Source organism: Bicyclus anynana, chromosome Z (genome assembly GCF_947172395.1).
Source record: "Bicyclus anynana chromosome Z, ilBicAnyn1.1, whole genome shotgun sequence".
NCBI classification, from domain to species: Eukaryota; Metazoa; Arthropoda; class Insecta; order Lepidoptera; family Nymphalidae; genus Bicyclus; species Bicyclus anynana.
In genome coordinates this window covers 12,058,497-12,080,355 of record NC_069110.1, presented here as the reverse complement: position 1 = coordinate 12,080,355, position 21,859 = coordinate 12,058,497, and the positions used below count along the sequence as shown (strand labels likewise).

The following is a 21,859-nucleotide window of genomic DNA, read 5'->3' as shown; positions in this document are numbered from 1 at the left end:
CAAGTGGTGTTAAAAAAATAATAAAGTAATCATGAGTTCGATCTCTTATTTTTGTTTTTCTCAATTGTTTGAAACTAATCTATTTCAAGTGTTTTATCAAATCTCGATGAAATTAAAATCAAAAATCTCCATTTATTAAATTGCCGCTGTTTTAGTTCTAAAATATTCCGTTTGCGGAACTAGTAGCGCTGCTATGTCGTTTTCGTTTTCGTGTATAAATAAATAAATAAATATACTTAAACAATACATATCACTATCTAGCTCCAAAGTAAGCATACAGAGTAGCTTGTGTTATGGGTACTAAGATAGTTGATATTATAATATTTATATACATTTATAAACTACATATAAATACTTATATAATGTATAAATACACACAGACACTGGAAAACATGGGTGTATGTACCTTCACTTCTTCTCCTTGGAGTAATACATTCTTTGCTCATGGCCATGGGTTGTATCTTTATTTCTCGTCTGTGGGTTGTATGAAGGGGAGGAAGCTAGGAGGAAGTTTCAGCTTCAACTTCAGTTTCAATTATAAATTAAAAATGTAAAATCATTACTGAAAAAATATATATTTTATATAAAATATATATTTTTTATTCTATAAAGAGGACGCCATCTTTTACTTCATATTTAGTCTATGCTTCAATCTGACGTCTGTCACTGTCACTATTACAGTTATGTCAGCAGTGAGCAGTGTTTCTGTTTACAATTTGTTTTACAGGAGGTATTGCGAGCTATGGGTTTTTAATCAGCTGTTAAATCATTAGGGTTTTGTATGTTTATCTTCAAATTCAAACTTTGAATATACAATATAGAATGTAAACAATAAACAGAATGTTCTCGACAATTACATAATCAAGTGTGTAGTTCTTTCGCCAGAACATCCAAGAAGATACATTAAGAATTTTAACCTATAAATATGAAATCGTTTATTAACAATTTATGTATTAAAAAGTGTTTTAAATTGTTAAAATAATGCATTAAACCAATATATTTGTGTAATTAATTTGATAAACTGGTCTGTGAACGAAGTTTGTTGACTGTAGTTGCTTTATTGAGCTATTACATTATGACATGAGAATTGTGTAGTGAGTAGTGACATAGCTTGTGGCCTTGCCAACAATTACTGGCGGAAGAGTTGATATATTGCGGCCCCCTGCCAACTTCTTTTTTTAAAATTACTGGTCTCATCGCAGTAACACTTTTAACCTTGGTATACAAACTAGCTCAACTTGAGACCTAAACAATATTTGACAATGGATTCCCGATTCATACAAATATTAGCAGATGCTATAAGCACTGCAACTGTGCTCTCATGTCTTTTTTTGAAAGTGCCACAAATAATGTATTTGAGAAAGAAGAAATCTGCTGAAGGAATTTACGTACAAGCAATGTTGATGGAGATAACTGGGTAAGTTATTATATTTTATTAATATAATATATTTAAAAAAATTGTAACAAAAATCCAATAAGAAAATTAGCCTATCTTCTTCTTCTTCTTGATGTCGTGGCTCTGCAGGTCTTCATGAGGTCCTGTATCACGTTGACCATTACCAATCTATTGTGATCGCCACTGACTAGATATCCCCTCCAATACTGGTTGCTGCCAGGTACAGCAGCAGTTTCTTGGCTGATTTAAATTAGCCTATAGAATTTTAATAAAATAAAACATTGAACTAATGATTTAATACCTAAATAAACAACAGACTGTGAGTTAGCGTCGAACGCACACCCTCCGGAATCTGTGGCAGAAGTCAGATGTTCTCTAATTTAATTAATTATTAAATTTCATTTTCAGGTTTACAATAGTTACACTCTACAATTACACAAATCGTTACAGTGTAATGACTTATTTAGAATATCCCATCATACTTCTGCAAGTGTATGTAATGTTGTATTATGTGTTGAAGTTCAAACATCTTTTGTCTGGGATGACAGTGCCTCTAGTGGTTGCGATGTACACCACTACTATCCTTGGATTTGTATATGGTGTCTTTCCTAAAGAAGTCCTGTCATATTTAGTGGTAAGGACAAAATTTTAAAGCAACCTAGAAATCATAACTATACTACAGCCTTTCTTGATGAGTACTGTTTACCAACAAACTAATTAAAAATGAGGGTATAAATCAATAGTCATTTCACACCTATTAATAATTATAATTAACTTGTTCTTAAATTAATGAAAATAAATTTGATTAATAAGCTTAAAATAATTTTATTTAGTTAATATATTTTGAATAACATTTTATAGGCAAACAATACATAATTTAAAACAAATAAGTTATGAAATGACATGCATTTTCTACAATCATTTCTAATTTGTTTGTTGGTAAGCAGTACTTACTTTTACTTACTAGGGCATTGTTCTCTATTCTTATACTAATTATTGTCATTACAGTTATTTAACTACTTTGGTAATGTCTAGAATAATTATAATTTGCAATATTTTTTCAGCCATTCTGCACACCTTTAAGTGGGTCTGCTAAAGTAACTTACATATATGGAATAATTAAAGCAGCTAATGCTGATGCTGTATCATGCACTACATGGATTATTTCTATTTTAACTAATATTTGTAAGTATACAATTATACAGTAGAGTATATACTTAACTACATACTTATAATATGGATACATTTTTAAGGTTCTTAGTCAACAAGGAACCCTTATAGTATTGTTCTTCTGCTCTCTCTCTCAGATCCTAGAGACTATTATCACTCAATCACTGTAATCTATACTAATATTATAATGAGGAAATACTTGATTGTTAGTTTGTATGTATTGAATAGGCTCTAGAACTATTGAACCAATTTAAAAAATCTTTCAGTGTTGAGAAGCTACACTATCTCCAAATGCTATAGGCCATATTTTATCCCCGTTTTCCTACCGGAACGGGAACCACGCGGGTGAAACCGTGCGGCGTCTGCTAGTCATACAATTAAAATTGAAGTATCTGTCTATGATATCAAAATAACTGTTTGCTTTAGTGTTTACTAGACACACACAATACCAAAACGCAAATAAGCTTTTTAAAAATGTTCATCAGTCTGTCAGTTTGTTTGTCCGGGCTAATCTTTGGAATGGCTAAACCGATTTTGAGACTTTCACTGGCAACTAGAGATTACTTTTAATCCTGGAAAAAATGAACAAAATTTTGTGAACAACGGAATTTCACGCTGACAGGCGTCCGCTAGTTTAGCATAAATTTGTTTATTACACTCGCTTTTATAGCTAAAACATACCTAATTATAAATAAATGCAATAAGTTATAGGTGTGGTAAAACGATTTTCCTAGGAAACAGCTAAGAAAGAATTAAACTTTATGAGCTGTATAGTCAAGCAACCAAAATCCACCATTCTAAGGCTGCACTGGTTACACACGCGCGTGGCTCGTCTTGCACTGACACTTGGGTGGTCCTTTTTATAAACTTTAATTTTGAACACAAAAATGTTAATATGATAGTATAAAATCATAAATTACTTTAAAATATTATAATTATGTTTCAGCACGCCTGTTCACAGTGTACGTTGATTCTGCCGATACCAAGTTGATGATTAATTTCTTAGTATCTACAATCCTAAGCGCCGGGGTATTGTTCACAGCTATTTATTATCAATCTTATTCCAAATGTAAGGCGACTGGACAAAACCAAGTTAAAACAATTCCTTCAGAGGATCATCTGCATAAAGATTAATGTGGCCATAATTTTCCTGTAGGCACTAAAGCCAGAATGAATCTGCTGGCCTATTTCCTATTTTGATCTTTATTATCAACATATCAAAATAAAAAAAGAAACAATTGTCAAAATGTCATCCACATATTATGATACAAATTACAAATGTCATCCGGTGCTTATGGTAGATCTCAAATAGTATGTAGATGACGTTTTGTTGTCCACTTTAATAGGTTGATAATAAAGACCAAAATAGTAAATAGGTACGTGTCACATAGTACAACAGTACTATCGTACGTACGTACATATATAGTATAGGGTATGTTAATATTTATTAATGAATATTTTAAGATTTTAGACTATTATTTACGTATTTATTATGGGCATAATTAATTTATTATTATTATTTGCAACTGAAACATAATTGTTATAATTTTATTACTATGTTAAGGATAAGAAATTGTTAATTAGCTTTGAAAGTTTTTAAGGTTCTGAACGTCCGTGTACGTACTCGTTTATGTCACCGGGAATCTGTCTAATTCAGATATTATATGCAATGCCTAGACAAAAGAACACTAGCATTCTGACAATGTATGAAATTTGTTATGAAATATTTTTTAATAACTGGCGCTGTAGCTCTGGATTGTAGTTTTGGTCAACAACAGAAACTTAAATTGGTAATGCCACATTGCCACACATGCCACAGATTAACATAGTACCTAAACATTTTTCTAAGACACAAGTTTTTAAATGTGGCCATGAAAGAGTCGTTCCGTCGCCCTTTCCTTCATATTTACCTTCTCGACCTTTACAAAACACTGTAGGGGTAATGCAGACAAGATTGCATGGAGTCGAAGCTACACAAAAGTACAAATTGCACAATGTACTTATTACACACAATAGCTAGGTATAGTACATAATATATGTACCTAATGGACAATTCATACTATTCAAAACGCTTCAAAATCAAAATCAAAAATAATTTATTTCAAGTAGGCTCAGTTTACAAGCACTTTTGACACGTCAGTTGACTATTTGTAAAGATTCTACCACCGGTTCGGAAGGCAGGTTCTGCTGAGAAGATACCGGCAAGAAACTCAACAGTTGCTCTTTTGAAAAAGTCATACAGTATTATAATTTACAATTGATAACAATTACAATTTCTTATAGTTTTTTATTATTTATATTAGCTTCCGATAATGTACATTGCTTAGGCATTGTATAGAATATCGGGTTATACCTGCCATACATATTACATATATTATTTATAATATTAAGCATATATATAATGATTGATTAATAATCAAGATGTATAAACATTTTTACTGTAGGTATTTCGTACAAATTATTTTATAATTATTTTTAAATTTTCTAAACCATCATATTGAGCCTTACCACAATGGTCTAAGATCCGGCATTAGAAATATATACCCTCATCTGTTATTTATTAGTGCTATGAAATAAATGACAGATAATGTTGACAGTGGCACATTGCAAATTCGTTGCCTAGTTAAATTGCGGCTAAACACATTTTTCATACAAAATTTAGAAAACCATGAATCATCAAAGGCAACTTAATACAGTTAAATTAAGCATAAAATAAGCTTTTTTTATATATATATTTTTTTCCTATCCCAATTAAAAAACAGATGAGGGTATATATTTCATGTGGACCGTGAATCTCGTACTACAAGCTCTTAAATCCGTAGTGGTTTTCATAAAGTTTAGACATTTCGTACCCTGACGGGCATTAAGCTTATAGCAGGATTGTTTCGTATAGCGATTTTGGACGTCATCAAATATCATGATGGTTTGGAAAGATTGTGATAAGCCTCCTGGGCGTTTAAGCACAAATGACTTACGAGTATATTTTATGTTCAAGTCAGTATTATCTTTTGATTTATATAACGATCTGGTTTTTGGATATCAACATTTTATGACGGAAGAAATGGGTAGCGGAAGTTTGTATAGGATTATCGGTTTAAATATTAAGATTTTAAAATATGATATTATAAAATAAAATTATATTATCCAGGTGCCTGATTATTATTTATCATTTCTAGTCCATCTGTAAAAAAATTAGGTGAGATAGAATCTCCTTATCGTACACCTCTAATGAAAATGAACATGGACGAAACGAAAATAATATGTAATGCTCATGTATCGCTCCACCTAGTTATAGTTGAGAACGCTGCACTCGAAATTGTAGACGAATACATATAGTTACCTAGGACATATGATCCAGTTAGGTAGGTCCAATAGGGACGATGACAGTTTTTTAAATTGTATATAAATTTAGAGTATACTAAGAGCAAAGCAATTTTGTAAAAGTAACAGGGTATCTGCGATCATTACTTTCGGAGCTACAGGTATTTAAAGGGTCAGATTTGCGGCGCTGCCGCGGATCCCTGAAAAACGCTCCATACAAAATGGCACGATTTAGTGACGTCGTTGGCTCGCTGATCGTTAGGTTTGTATGGGCGTTCAAACAAAATTACTAATATCTTTGTTATTTGTGCGTTTATGTTTATAGTTCATTTATTGAAAAATGTCACATTTAATGTAAGGAAGCTAAAACTGTATGAATTTTCATCTAATTACGATAAAAGATTCTTAATAGATTTTGGAATTTTATTATCTTATTTATTTTGCAAATATCCAGACAATCGTTGCCTTTTATGTATAAATTACTTAACATTGTCCTTATTTACTCGAATGTATCATAAAAATCAATATATTCAAACCTAGTCATCATCCCCATTCCTACAGTTTTTATATTTCTACTCAAACAACGTTTGGGTTGTCTTCAAATAAAAAATACTTACTACTAGATTTAACGCGCGGCGATGTTCGCATACCTTGTTGATAAAATAAATATCGTGCGTGCGTCATTGATTGGACTAACTAATAACAACACATCAACACATAACTTTTTAAATATTCAGCAACTTTACATAATTTAAAAAATTAGAATTATTTTACACTGTTTGCCCTAGGTACTCTACGAAGATATGCCTAGAACTTAAGTTACTATGTATTTTGTATATAAAACTAAACTTCGTTGAGAATAATTGGTACGAGACTACGAGTACATGGGAAGGTATAAATTACTATACAATTCAAATAGGCGGTTAAACATTCCCACCTATATACTATAACAAACTTATATTATGAGGTATATTAATAACTTTATAAAGGAAAATCGTACCTAACTATACCATAACACTGAAATTTATATTCTAACTACGTACTTGAACATTAATAACATACCTAACATAAACAAGATAATCTAAGTAATTATTCGGTAGATATTATTTAAGTACTTACTTTCATTACAAAATACATACGTCCTTTGGAAGTTTGAAAAACGCAAGTCTCCGATCCTTATTATTATTTTGGCAGCCAAATGAACGACATTATTTTTTTTTTTTTTTGGTTAATAATATTACAAACGACGAATGATAACGAACGGGCGAGGCATGTCGCGCAGCGTGTGCAAAAGCGTCTGTCAAGTCAACCCTGGGGTAACGCGACCATGTACCTGTACGTTTGCGCTAAAACACGGAGTGCGCCAGATCTGCTGGGCCGGACTTTGATAAAAATAAAATTATTTTAGTGAATAATGATTTATTTAATTAAACCTCAATAATCATTCATTATTAACAACCCATATTCGGGCTGACTGTCAAGCTCGAGTCTTCTTACAGAATGAGGGAGGTTAGGCTAATAAGTACCACTACCACGCTGACCTAATTTTGACCTGCGGTTTGACTTTACACACGTAAGAGAATTTAGAACATCTCAGCTACGCAGGTTTCCTCATGATGATTTTCCTTTGCCGTTTGAGACACGTGATATTTAATTTTTTCAAATGCACTGAACTGAATAGTTGGAGGTGTATGCCCTACGCCCTCCGAATCGGAGGCAGAGAACATATCCACTGGACTATCACCGACTTTAAATAATCATTACAAAGTATTAATAAAAATGGAAGTGTATGTCTGCGATTTCAGATGAACTGATTTCTTGACTGTTTATAGTTATATTTTACAATTTTTGTTTGTCTGTTTTTCTGTCTTGTCTTTGGACCGATTTTAATAGGTTTTTCGCTGGCAGGTGGAGGTTATTGAGCAATATAAAGGCTATATTTTATCCTAACTCAGTCTGTAATTCATTTTGTAATCTTATGTATCAACACTTTTCAAATCACTAAATTTTTGTAACACTTTTTGCACCGGCGATTTATTAAATATCACCGAGGATTTTATAGTTAATAATCTAGGTTTATCTTTTGCATGTAAATTTGAGCCACGGCTTTTATTTTTATGGAATCTCTCTTTGTGTACACTTTTATACTTCGTCATTAGGAGTCGAGAGCACAGTAATCTGGGTGATGTAATAGGGGAAGAAGACGAGGTTAATTTTGCTCCGCATGAAGTTATATTTGAGCCATGACACGGCGAGCTCACATATGTTGGCTCGCATCTAAATGCCTCTTGTGATGGTCCTATGTCCAAAATTTTCTTTTCCGGTAGAGATATTTCAGGTTCGTTCGGTACATATTTACTTAATTTCTCCCCCAGGTGTTTTTCTATGTTTAACACACCGTGTTCATGTAGTCCGAAACTTGCTCTACTGGCAAGTGTCCTACCTCTCCGTCTTGCATTAGCTTTAGCTATATTAACAGCACTTTCAGATCCAATTAAATGCATATTCTGGTCAATATACTTACACACTACTTCGGCTTCCTCTTCTGGACTGAGGTGTGCATCCCGATAAAATCCATATCCGTCACGAATGTCATAATAACCTTCTAGGATAAGCCACGCTAATGTAAATATTACAAGACCAAGAGTTGTGCAGACAGCTATTACAGAAATGGTGTCGGGCCTTGAACGTCTATAATTTATTTTTCCCAGCACCCCATATGTGACATAATTACGGGTTCGCAAATTATCACGAACTCGACATGTGTAAAATCCCTTAGGATCGTTATTGGTTGTCACAATTATTAATCTCAATACTCTGCCATTATCATCAGGTCGTACATTATTGTTAAACTTGATCACAGTGTCTAAATAAAGCCAATAAGCAGCAGATGATCTAGAGTTCCGCGCATAAAGGCAAGTCAAATTTAGTTTATTTGATTCGCCCCAAGTAGTTTCGTGATATGAACCAGAAATACTTGCTGTTCGCGAAGATACTTGTACAACACCGTCTTTATCTCTTTCAGTAGTGTAATCGTGAAGGTCTAATAATTTATTATTTACTTTTAAATATGCTATTACTCCAGAAAAGGGTGTGATGTCTTCAAATAAGCTATTTTGTATGTTCCAAGGTACACCGCCAACAAAGAATTCGTCTGTGCAAATTTCAATTTGTTTAGTTCCATTATTATATGTTTTAAATTGAAGATTTTTTGTTGATTGTTTTTCATCGATCACATTTTTTAGTGTGTTACATGATCTGAATCGTTTACTAGTATCTTGATGTCTTCTTAAATCTTCTATCAGGAATACATGGAGACGTTCTCCAGCATTTAATGCAACTTCTATAGTATTTGTTTCTCTTTTCTTATCAACGGTTATACTAATCCATTCATCTGGCAAAAACTCAGTTGAGCTTGTAGCTTCCGACTTGAAGTCATCGTGTGTTAATTTCATTTTGATTCTCATGTTTTGCAAAGTCATATAGAACCATTTATTATTGCTGGTAGGTACAAAAATAAAAGTGCCCCCATCTCTTTTTGATTTGATTGTTACTTCTAAATTCCACTCTTCTTGTATAAGAGAACATGGCAGTCGTAAGTATTGATCTTTTTGTATATTTAAATATGCTTCTTCCATATTAGCTTTTTCATAAGCCATGTTGGATGCAGAACTAGGAAAAAAATCACTCTGATCAGTTTTGCTTTCACGTTCAATTATCATGTTTAAAGGAATAAAGTTAAGAATAAACTCTTGAACTTCGCCATGAAACCTCTCACAAAGGTATATATTCATTACATCATTTTTGAATTCTGGGTCACAAGGAAACAAACCATGAATTGAAGTTTGTGCGTCATTTAATCTGAAGCTGGCGGCTTCATTAGTCACTGTAAGAACAATCGTATTCCATGTGGCAGGTTCTAGAGCAATGTTAGAACACATACGAGGAATACTACAAGATTTTAGTATTCCATTTACATCCAGACATACATGCCATCTAAGTAAACTAAGTCGTATAAGCGGGTACTGTGTTCCGCGTCGTATCAGATTTCCATGGGGAGAAAGTGGCATAAAACGTATATAGAAATGAAAAAACGTAGATCGTTTCCGTGGAAAGTAGTAATGTAAAAAAGAATCTCCATTAAACACACCAATCATGTGGGTATAAACTTCACAAGGAATTAGATGACAGGTACCTACTTCGACTTTTGGCCCAAGGCAGGCAATTCCATCGCCTGAGGGAATTGGTCTTGTGCAGGATCTGCTTCTCGATCGTCTTCCAGCTCCACAAGATTGTGAACATGGTCCCCAAGCTCTCCAACCTGACCACCCGCCATTAAGTAAACATTTTTTATTGCTGCAAACTTGTAAATCGTCATACTGTCCACGGCAATGTGTCCCCCAAGTTAAAGCAAAATTTGAGATATGCTTTTCGATGCAAGTTCTTTTTCTACGTTGGATTCCAAATCCACAATCTTCCGAACATTTAGTCCACTCACCCCATTCACTCCACGATCCACTTATATTACTTTCTGAATATTCTTCATCAATAGCACATTGATCACCTTCACATTCTTCATTTTGCAGGGGAGTATCTGGACATACTAAATGAGCATCAGAGGGAGAAGGTGTATCGCATTTTCTAGTTCGCCACCGCTGACCTTTCCCGCAACGCGCCCCGCATAGTGACCATGGCCCCCACGTTCCCCATTCTCCTGTCACAGGACATCCAATGTCGTGCTTGACACATTGTAGCGCATTCCACAAAGATTCAGAATTTAGCTGCCATGTGTTTTCGCTCGCCAAAGCTACTTCCACTGCTTCAAAAGGGCATTCCATTTGCAGACATCTATCCATGAACGCTGGCACGGCTTCTAGTTGGTTTAGTGCTTGTTCTCTAGAATTATCTCCTTCAACTAATCTTCGATAATCATTGGTTGTACAGTTGTTTAAATAACAAGATTCAATTTCTTCATCTAAACCACTACAAGGCATGCCATCTTTAGACGGAGATGGATTGTTGCATTCCCTTAGTCTTTTTCGGTGCCCCACGTTATCACAAGTGCCATGACAAACTGACCAAGGTGCCCATGGTGACCAACCACCGTCAATAGGGCAGTCTACATTAGAAATAATTCCTAACTCACATTCTAGACGCCAAGTTGCTTCAAGTTGTTTGCTAAACGGTTTTTTGGTTCTTACCAAACATACTGTTGTAAGAAAGATGATTGCATTAGGCATATTAACAAAATGCAAAAATGGCATAGTATTTTTTAGAGTATTCTGTGTATAATTTGATGTAATCAATTTCTCTTTGGATGTAATGCAAAGAGTAAATGAATGAAATTAATATATAGGGCTTTGACACCTATAGGGTATATAATGCTTACAGATGAATGATATAAGTCACAGACTGACAATAATTACCTATAGCCCGTGCGGGAGCTAGACGTGTCGCTTGTTTTTGTTTCATGGCGTTTGTTTATGGTACTAAAGTATTAATGTATCTAAGGTATTATTAATATCTATATTATGATTGCAAAAAAAGTTTTCATCGTTTGGTATTTAGACGTAGTTACCTATATACAGGATGCTCGGATAACTAGTATTTGCTATAACTCTAGGATTATAGTCTTTAAAGAAAATTAATTAAAAATGTCTAAGGAACATGTAGAACAAAGAACATTCTAAAATGAATATTTTCTGAGTAAAAAATTTTTCTTTTGTAAATAGATCTTAAATTGTGTCCCTTATATCGCATCCCTATAGGAGTATTATCACCTAGCCAAACTTATTCATTGAAAAATATCATGAAGTAGCTTACTAGTCAATAGCGGTGTGCCAGTTGCAATATCTCGTCGATATCGACAGTCTCGCCACTACGTATTTTAAAACGCAAGGATAGGTAAAGGCGTGTGTCACATACATAGGAATCAGAATCATTTGAATTACTTTATATGATTTTTTTTAGTTTAAAAAAAATGTTAAGTACTTCGGCTCCTATAAGTGGACTTGTCAACACCTTTTTTGTTCAGGTGCATCCCAGTAGTACTCCATACCTGTAGTTCTATGGTACTGTTGAGGCCTCATATTAGTGTTTAGTATCCCATCAGTACTATAAGTACTAGTGGGACAAAATTAAAGATATATCGATATTTATATTCAACAAAGAGTATGTTACAATTTGTATGTTACATATAATACAACTGGGAAGTATGAACACAAACTAAAATGCATTATGGCGAAGTATTTAGACAAACTTAAATATCATGTGTCTCAAACGGTGAAGGAAAAACATCGTGAGGAAACCTGCATACCTGAGAAAAAAGTGTGTGAAACAAACTCAAAATATAAAAAAGACAGAAAATGTTTTGATACAATCTTATAAAGCAGGTATACCTACAAAAAAGGCTCTGAGAAATTAGATTTTTAGGACAGTTGTTTCAGCTTTTATATCCATATTTATAAAGGCGGAAACTTTGGAAATAATTTGTTAATAAACAGTTGTTTAAGTCATCGTTTCCCAACCTGTGGGCTGCGGACCTCTGGGGGACCGCTAGTATGTGTATGGGGGTCCGCGGTGTCATCTCTGGACCATACATAAATGCTCGCATCGCGTAATCGCTACGCTTACTTAAAAGCGAGCAAATTTTATTATTTTTAGATGAGAGCACATATATTAGACATGATGCCCTTCTTGCTTGCATATATATGGTCGTTACGAACACAACAACAGCATACGTGAGGATTTTTTTATTTTGTTTACCTCTGCCTTCGCACACTACAGGTGAAGCAATACATATTTGAAGTATTAAACAACTTAATTCCAAAAGTTAAAATTACTTGAAAGAAAGTTGAAATTACTTGCAGTTTGTGGCAGTTAGTACCGATGGTGCTCGGGCTATGACCGAGGCACGAATAGGGCTTCACGCGCGCATATGCTTATATATTAGCATGTATAGAAGTATAGATTCAGTCTAATACTGATTGCCGAGCTGTATTACTAGAAAGCAAAAGAAACCATTAACGAACGTGGATACGTTCATGTTTTAAGTCATTAGAAACTTTTTTTAATACTTATAATTTTTGAAAACGCTAAAGGCGAATAAAATAAAACAATTTTTAAAGTACATTTATTTATACTGACATCAATTAAACATCAAACATCAATCAGCAGGCTCCCGAAGGGCTCAGTCCGCCGCTGCCTTAATAATATAGGTACAGAGCGTCCCGTAATTAATGGATAATCCAATATCAAGTCCAATACCAAGTCAAAAAACCATGTTTTTTTTAATACGAAGCAAGGTATTGAACTTTAGAGTGAGGGAGTCCTCTGTCCTTTGAGACTAATGGGGAGCGTTTTGGCAAAATAAAAAATTGTATGAAGGTACTATACATGTACATAAGGTATAAGAAGGCGTTACTTGTTTGTGACGTAACATGCTATTAAAACTATTTCTGCCTAATGAGAAATATCAAACTTATTTGTTTTTTTAAACGCTTTGATTCCTATTTCAAATTAAATCTAGTTTCAAGATATCATTTAAAGAAAAATTAAATTTAATTTACATTTGAAAAATTAGTGTAGGTCTGTAAGGAATCTTTTCTCGTAAAAATGTTATTTTTTTAGATTAATTTCCTTCTGAATGTAATAAAAATTATAATTAATAAACTAATTCAAGATAGAAAAATTCGAAAAAAAATATTATTCTACTGAAAACAAATCAAATCAACTTTTTTCAAAACAAATCAAATTAGTAAAGTTAGATATAATTAGGTATGTATCTCCCATTTGAGTTTTATCTATTAAAAACGGGAAACCCTGTATTTACAATGAAAAAACTCCGTCATTATCTCTTACATATATTAGGATTAAAAGTATGTTAAATTCGAGATCCAAAGTAAATCACAGAATCTTTTCTCCTAAGAGAAAAGGTGGGTGTCAATAAAGTTAAAAACCGATGATCTCTACATACAAAAGGACATGTCACATTAATCAGCGGTTACATTTTAAAATCCAAGCAATACTAATACGTTTTACATGTATTTTTATTGTTGTTATTAATATTTGTTCCCTTATAAATATACAAGAGCTAAATCGTCCAAGACCCAGCATTAGAAATATATCATCTGATATTAGTGATAAGAAATATAAGGAATAAGTCATTAGGTATTTAGTCCTCAATAGATATAGATAGAATCAAATAAAAGCTTAGTTTAATTTAACTATATACTGCCTTTAATCAACTTTCATGGTTTCCTAGATTTTGTATGTTTTAACTAGGCAACCTATTTACAACGTGTAAACTTGAATATTTTATATCGTTTATTTCCTACCCCAAAGAAATAACAAATGAGGGTATTTATTTCTTATGCCGGATCTCGAACTACAAAAAACAGCAAAGAAGAAAAATCTACAAAATTTTACATAGAAGCATTTGAACTTCAAAAGCGCTCTCTCGAAACCTCACTATTTGACATGACGCTTTCTTTGTACGTAGGGACTGTCGATATATTATATTGAACTTGACATTAAACTTATTACTTATAATATATTATATATTAATAATATTTTTATAAACTATACTTAACACTTTGACGGATGACTTGTATACCAGGTAACGGTATAAATATGAAAAAAAAAATGTGTGTCAGCTACGACGCACGAAAGGAGTTTACTCTTTAAGATCAACTTTCTAAATAGGTATACGAGTATGTTGCCCCGCAGCATACACTACGTACGTCTCAATACCCACGCCTGAAAAGTGAAATGTGCGCAACTGAGGAGCAGCAGGCCGCGGCGAGCGTTCCCGTTAACAGCATGCACATGCGTTCGGGCACACTTGGGCGCGCCTGTTGGCGGCAGCCCACGGTGAAAGGTGGGCATACATTTCACTTTTCAGGAGTAACTCTGTCATATGTACATCGAAATTTAGTGCCCATATTTTTTTCATACCGGGGCTACATATGAAAAATCGATTCTTAAGGAGTAAACTCCAAAAATCGCTCACAAGAATCCAAAATACACTTGCAACAATAATCTTTCAACACAAAACGCTCTACCACTAATGAAAAGTGTAATAGAGTCAAATAAAAAAGAGGATGAAAGTTTACACTGATTTTCACGTTAAGTAAGGGGCGTCCGCTTTTAAATAAACGTAGTGAGCATAAAATAGCAACCTCCAGTAGTTGCAATGTATAAGTAACCAGTTAGCTTAACATTTATATGAAAAATATAAAATTTAGAGAAAATGGTTCAGTTGAAAGTTACGAATTCAACTATTGTTCAACGGTTTAATTATTCGTTGAAGACGCTATTCTTAAATCTGCAAGTGTTAAAATTTCTTTTATTTGCAAATTCGAAATCATGATCACGAGCCTTAAATGGGTTTCTACCTGAGCAGTTCGCAGTATGCGTTTCGCATCTTGAGGGCAAATTGGTGCTATGGGTGTGCAACTGATAGATCCTTTCACCTGAAAAAAAGTCAATGTTAGTCTACTTGGGAGTACATATAGAGGCAAAATTAGTAATGTACTTAAATAAAAGGTCCCAGTCCAATCAGTTACGTAAACTCGGTAATCTGTTTCCTTAAATCAGCAGAGGACCTCAGTTCAGAAAGCCAATCCATCCAGACGAGGTGAACGCTACTTTAGCCAGTTAACAATAAAGTAAGAAGTTATGTGCATTATCGATGACTAGTTACGATAGGTATTGCATAAGAGACGAATATCTTAGCATTCCATGAATTCACCGTGCCGGCTCCATCGTATGACAGAGCTGATCCCGGGCCTTGTGACACGGATATCAGAATAAGGGTCCCCTCGACGACACCCGTCTCCTCAAGACTTCACTAGTCGTGTTGTTCCTTAGCCAAATACAGAATAATTGACCCCTTGACGAGGCGCATCTATTCAAGACTTCACTGCCCATGTTGTTCCTTAGCCAAATACAGAATAAGGGACCCCTTGACGACGCGCGTCTACTCAAGACTTCACTGCGCGCGATTTTTAAACCCACACACACACACACACACACACACAGTGCACAGAATTTTTAGTCAATCAAGTTGACCTCTGGACAAAGAGACAATTAGTAGAATTTATGTTATAATACTTATTTTTGACAACTTATGATGGCTTACTTTTGAAATATAAAGCGGGCGTCTGCACACGTCACACTCTTCCTCCTCCTTTCCCCTCCAGATATCATCTTTTCGACTTGAGAAACTCTCCTGAAAATAAAAAAAACGCTCCATGTATCTCTTCTAGATAAATATAATTAATAAATATATTTGGATACAATATACACATCGCTATTTAAGCCGCAAAGTAAATGGTATCTTATGCATAACACAAGCTATACAGCTTGTGTACTTATAGCTAATTAAATATGTGTAATTAATAGATAAAACGCAAATGGTAGATACACCACCTACTTAATTTCGATAGTTTTTCAAAAATCCTTAGGGTGACCAAGTTATATATATTTTTTTTGGGTTTTTAAATTTTTCTTTCTTGAATCAGTTTTTCAATGCTGTAACTGTTGTAATTAAGATTTTAAATATCTAATTTTTGTTAAACATTCCAGATTAAATTACCAATGTTATGTTATTTGTTTTGTAGAAGAAGCTTTGAATGCAATAATCGTTTTTTTCTTTAATTAAGATGACCCAATAAAACAAAATTGTCCTGTAAAAAATTGTATGGAGCTGAAATGTACCATAATTTTAAAATGATAATTGTACACATATCGAGGTTTGTAATGTAGTATAAAACTCATGTCTATTTTGTATTTACAAAGTTTCTGGTAAAAATGTAAGGGAGGTGCTGAATTTTCAATACAAGAAAAAAAAATTTAAAGTGTGAAGTTTCTGACTTTTTTCTTCAAAATGTCTTACAATATCTGCCTACTTGCTTAAATTTACTAATGTAGTCATTTGTATTGTATTATTATTAAGAAAACTAAATAAAAAATAAAAATTACTCTTGCTTAACAGATCTGTACACGTAGTATGTCAAAATGCTTGTTCATTCAATGAATAGAGCATTTTACGAAATAAATTCTTCTTAATCGTTATCAGCCTATTTAAAATTAAATGGTCTATAACAAAGAGACTCATTGTAGGAGAGATTTGGTCCCACCACGCTGCTTCAATGCGGTTTGGTGGGTTTAGTATAATGTTTGACCTTATAACAATTATTTTCAGATGTTACTGATGATGAGCAGATAGATGCATTAACGCGAGTCTCATAAAATAAACAGAGATGCCTCATTAATTAAATAAACAAGCATTTGATACACTACAGATCTGTGAGTACCTAAGCGTAGTTAAAAAAAAAGAAGTCAGTTTTTTCTTATTACCAAGTCAATACAAAAGACTGCATTATTAAATTTAGGCAAGTAGGCAGATATAATTAAGTAGGCATTTTGAAGAAAAAAGTTGGAATGTGCAAACTTAATTTTTTTCTTGTATTGAAAATTCAGCACCTCCCATATATTTTTACTAGCAACTTTGTAAATACAAAAAAATAGGCACACTAATTTACAAAACTCGATAAGTGTACAAGTTTTTAAAATGAATAAAACATGATTTACAAAAATAGTATTACAGTACATTAGTAATTTAATCCGTAATGTTTAAAAAAAATCAGATCTTCAAAATCTTAATTCCAGCAGCTACAGAATCAAAAAAAACTGATTCAAGATTGAAAAATCCGAAAAAAAATATAACTTGAGATTTTTGGAAAACTTGCGATTTACCCATTACGTTACGGGACGCCCTGTATATATAACGGTGGAACAGACTAAATTCCAATTCTGATAACGGAGAAGCCGTAGCCTCATTGAAATAATTACGGGCAGAACCGCATTAGGCACTTTGCATAAGGCACTTCGCATATGGCACTTCGCATAAGGCACTTCGCATAACTTCAATGCATTGACGAGGCCACTTATTGCAAGCGAACTGCATAACTATTATTTTATTTACTAAAAAAAAACTTTTTACGTTTTCATACAAAGTAATTCTGAAAATCTATGTATTACATGCCTTTATGCAAAAAAGCAACAACGTTACATTTAAAAATACGTAAAACAATAAAACAATAGGTTCCCGACCGTAGGAACAAAAAAATAAAAAGAAAACAAAAAGAGGAAAAAAAATCAATCATTAGTAAAATAAACAGCACAATTATTGTGTGTCGCTGCTGCGACGCTACATAGGCTGTCCCAAAAATATTATTTCCCAGACTTTTGACAGAACTGGAGTAAAGCTTATTTATAGTACGCACCGCAGTAGGAGCTGATTTTTTCCAGAGGTTTTCCTAGTTATTTGAGACACTTTCCACATGTCGGGAATTTAGTTTAATTGGAAACTGTGGTTAAAAGGTTTAGATAAATACCAGACATCTTGGAAGCTCTCTGAGAACGCAAGTGACGAGTCAAATCCAGAAGCCTTTTATTAAATAACTTGTTAACTTGACCATTCAAGCCTACAAGTTATTTATTAAAAGCTTACCATTAAGCACCTCTGGAGATCTAGCTCCTTCAGGGTTAACTACACCAGGATTAAGTTAGAATAACATAAGTAATGCTCAACATTAAATATCAACATTTCGCAAAACATATACCGTCATTTCGCAAAAAATAGCAAGCACATTCTAGTTATGACAATTGCTTAATTGTTATATTTTGGCTAGCAGTAAAGTATTTCAGAACTAATGCGGGCTATAAACCTTATATAATACTTGTTTTTCTATTTTCAGTTTTTTATTTATATAATAATATTTTTTTTTAAATACCTCACCACCAAATGTGATAGAAAAGCATGCTTGCAAGCAAGCAAGCACAGCAATTATGCTTTTCTATCACATTTATAGATATGCCATATTAGATAATTTCTGTCACATTTATTGATACCCCAGCCCATTTCTTTGGTCACAAGTTTTATTATCCATGTATAAGGAAACCTATCCTCTAGTCTAGCCCGAATAGATTGGCATCTTTTATCCTTTTGATATATAGAGGTGGATTAATAAAATAATAAATCACTAGAAAACGGTAATAGGTCGTTATGGACTAAAAGCCTGCAGTAGCCAGAAATATCTCATTTTATGTATACTTTTCCAAGCTTCTAATAATGCCATAGGTACCTAAATAGTGTAGCCAGAACCAAATAGACTACGCACAATGGCCAATCCCTAGTGCCCAAGTGCGGAAAAGGCCCAGGAAAGAAGAAGAAAGATTGTAGGCAAGTATGGAGTTTGGAGAGAGGTTGGAGGAGCAGGCTCTCATTCTGTTAGGGAATAATTCAATATAATAAGTAATTTTTTACCACAACTCCTAGGTCGAGTAAAGCGGATCTGCAGGTGATTTCCTCATTGATTATGCGTTTGAACTCAGGATATATACGCTTTACAACATCGATAGGAACACTGTTGTCTCGGATTAAAGCTATAAAAAGATGTTCTGGTGCGAACATCATAGGCTCCCAGCTGTTTCGCAGCTCCTATAGACAAATTAAACTCATAAGCACAAATAAAACATCCAACATAATAAGCACATAAAACAGGCAAAATTCGTAGATTTTATATTAAAAAAAAATGCTTGGCCCATCGATCTCCTATTAAAAAGTAGATGCACAATCGGCAACCAAAAAACTCAATTGATAAACACAACTTCTTGGTACTCAATTCAAGTAGTCACACTTGTAAATTTAACCTTAAACTAAACAACCTTAAAGTTGATTTTGCTATAAATTTGGGATTTTATTAAATATTGGACTATATTTAAAAGCGTTTGGATATAAATTTCTATATACTTAAAGGCCAATAATTCTAAAACTATCAAAGCAAAATTTGTTTAATTAGCCCACATTTTAAGTGAAATTTTCTACATGATTGTGCCTCTTTTTATTATAAGAGGTCAATGGTTAGGCTGCAATTTAACTATGGCCGCAACCTATATGCAATAAGTCACTAAACATTATCTATCAGTTATTACTTATCACTAATAAATAACAGACGAGGGTATATATTTCTAATGCCAGATATTAGAAAATAAAAATTTATTTTTTAATATTATTAGAAAATAAATAATAATTTACCTTGACTATATTGGCCACGACGTAAGTCCATGGCTCCATCGCAAAATAAACACTTTCTGATATAGAGTATCCTGTACATATAGACGAAGTGTACGCTTTGGGAAATATAAAAATGAATTCTCCTTTTGATTGGACTTCTCTAAATAATGTTACTCCATGTTTGGCTAGTAGGTCTGGTGGAATCATAGCTATGTCCGACGAGAGCCAGACCTTTTTATTTTGTACGTATAAGGGACATATCTTCTCCATAGCTTTACGGAATTTTTCACTTTGGTTTGCAGGTACTCCATACCTTAAAGATATAGTCATAGCAGTAATGATGAATTTTATTTAGCGTAATTAGATGAAAATTCATACAGTTTTAGCTTCCATACATTAAACGTGACATTTTCCAATATAGGAACTATAAACATAAACGCACAAATAACCAAGATATTTGTAATATTGTTTGAACGCTCATACAAATCGATAATACGCATCAACAATGTCATTAATTCGTGCCATTTTGTATGGTGTGTTTTTCAGGGATCCGTGGCAGCGCCGCAAATCTGACCCTTTAAATCCCTGTAGCTCCGAAAGTAATGATCGCAGATACCCTGTTACTTCTACAAGATTGATTTACTATGAGTGTACTCTTAATTTATATACAACTAGCGGACCCGGTCAAGCTTCGCTTTGACTTGTTAATTTATTTATTTGCACTTCTTCCCTATCCCTACCTTACACTACCCTACTCCTACTCCTACCCCTACCCTACCCTACCGCTACCCTTTCCCTATACCATAAACCTACCCTACCGCTACCCTTTCCCTATACCATAAACCTACCCTACCACTACCCTATCCCTATACCATACCCCTACCCTAGCACTACCCTACCCTACAACTACCCTACCGCTACCCTTTCCCTATACCATAAACCTACCCTACCACTACCCTATCCCTATACCATACCCCTACCCTACCACTACCCTACCCTACCCTTCTCGACACCCACCCTACTCATACCCTAACCCTACCATACCCCTACTCTACTTCTGAATTTATTTGCTACTAAAAATGTGATAAACAACCGATTTTGTGCAAACTTCACATATAGAATAAACCTTAGAAATTGTTTTCGGAAATAGAAACTTTAATTTACACAAAATAAATTTATGAACACATGCATAAATGACAATCGAATGTTTGACAGGTACTAAACAAAGTAACATTTATGGAAAATTATTCATCGTTCATAATTACTTATTCTTCGAGTTTATATTGTTAATAATTAGGGGTATAAAAATAGATGTTGGCCTATTCTCATAGATACCGGATAAGCACAAAAAATTTCATCAAAATCGGTAAGCCGTTGCGGAGGAGTATGGCAACGAAAACTGTGACACCAGAATTTTATAAATTAGATATAGGCGTTACCCGATCTGTGGTTCCAGCTGAAAATCAGCGCTGTACGTCCTAATTAAAATGGTCACATAGCATTATGCTAAGCTGGGGCAATTTTCTGGGTTATGCCACACATCGCAGGGTATTGTCCTGGATGCCTTGCTTTGCTGTACTATAGATATTGTGATGTGAGGAATAATTTCGAAATAAACGCATTTTTCTTTCTTTCTAAAGGTAAGCAAAAGCCTACACGCTCATACCTAAGTTACGAGTAAGTCTATTATCAGATTTCGAAAAGAATATTTTGCTTTTGACTGACAATGCTGCCCCAATGCGGGTTAGCAGGTTTTGGGAAGTAATGTTAAATTCATCATATATGATAACTAGCGAACGCCCGCGACTTTATCCGCGTTAATCCCTACCCCTACCCTACCCTACTCCCACCCTACACCTACCCTTCCATACACATACCCTACCCCAAGT

The 21,859-nt window shown here is 33.9% G+C and overlaps 3 protein-coding genes across 3 annotated transcripts in view; 1 reads left to right on the top strand and 2 right to left on the bottom strand.

Moving 5' to 3' along the window:
• The first annotated feature begins 668 nt into the window (after positions 1-668).
• Positions 669-5,715, top strand: LOC112049116 (solute carrier family 66 member 3). The gene is made up of 4 exons (XM_024086896.2): positions 669-1,417; positions 1,805-2,030; positions 2,461-2,581; positions 3,513-5,715. Exons 1-4 carry the CDS (start codon positions 1,263-1,265, stop codon positions 3,698-3,700), a joined length of 690 nt encoding a protein of 229 aa, XP_023942664.2. The 5' UTR covers positions 669-1,262; the 3' UTR covers positions 3,701-5,715.
• A 1,465-nt stretch (positions 5,716-7,180) lies between these two features.
• Positions 7,181-11,908, bottom strand: LOC112049114 (uncharacterized). Its single transcript, XM_024086893.2, has one exon. The coding sequence runs from the start codon at positions 11,149-11,151 to the stop codon at positions 7,864-7,866; it is 3,288 nt and encodes a 1,095-aa protein (XP_023942661.2). The 5' UTR covers positions 11,152-11,908; the 3' UTR covers positions 7,181-7,863.
• A 1,096-nt stretch (positions 11,909-13,004) lies between these two features.
• LOC112049115 (protein Jumonji) overlaps positions 13,005-21,859 on the bottom strand; it is a 30,763-nt gene continuing 21,908 nt past the window's right edge. Inside the window, exons 12-15 of the mRNA XM_024086895.2 lie at positions 19,992-20,283; positions 19,221-19,394; positions 16,029-16,118; positions 13,005-15,360 (exon numbers count right to left, since the gene is read on the bottom strand). Of these exons, the coding sequence (XP_023942663.1) occupies positions 15,181-15,360; positions 16,029-16,118; positions 19,221-19,394; positions 19,992-20,283 (736 nt within the window). The 3' untranslated portion in view covers positions 13,005-15,180. The remainder of the gene's footprint in view (positions 15,361-16,028; positions 16,119-19,220; positions 19,395-19,991; positions 20,284-21,859) is intronic.

What these genes read in the sequence shown, in the direction of transcription:
- LOC112049116 (XM_024086896.2), top strand. Translation starts at nt 1,263, where the DNA reads ATGGATTCCCGATTCATACAAATATTAGCAGATGCTATAAGCACTGCA. An exon ending in ATGTTGATGGAGATAACTGG is followed by an intron (nt 1,418 to 1,804) that starts GTAAGTTATTAT and finishes TTTCATTTTCAG; the next exon opens with GTTTACAATAGTTACACTCT. An exon ending in TTCTATTTTAACTAATATTT is followed by an intron (nt 2,582 to 3,512) that starts GTAAGTATACAA and finishes ATTATGTTTCAG; the next exon opens with CACGCCTGTTCACAGTGTAC.
- LOC112049114 (XM_024086893.2), bottom strand. Translation starts at nt 11,151, where the DNA reads ATGCCATTTTTGCATTTTGTTAATATGCCTAATGCAATCATCTTTCTT.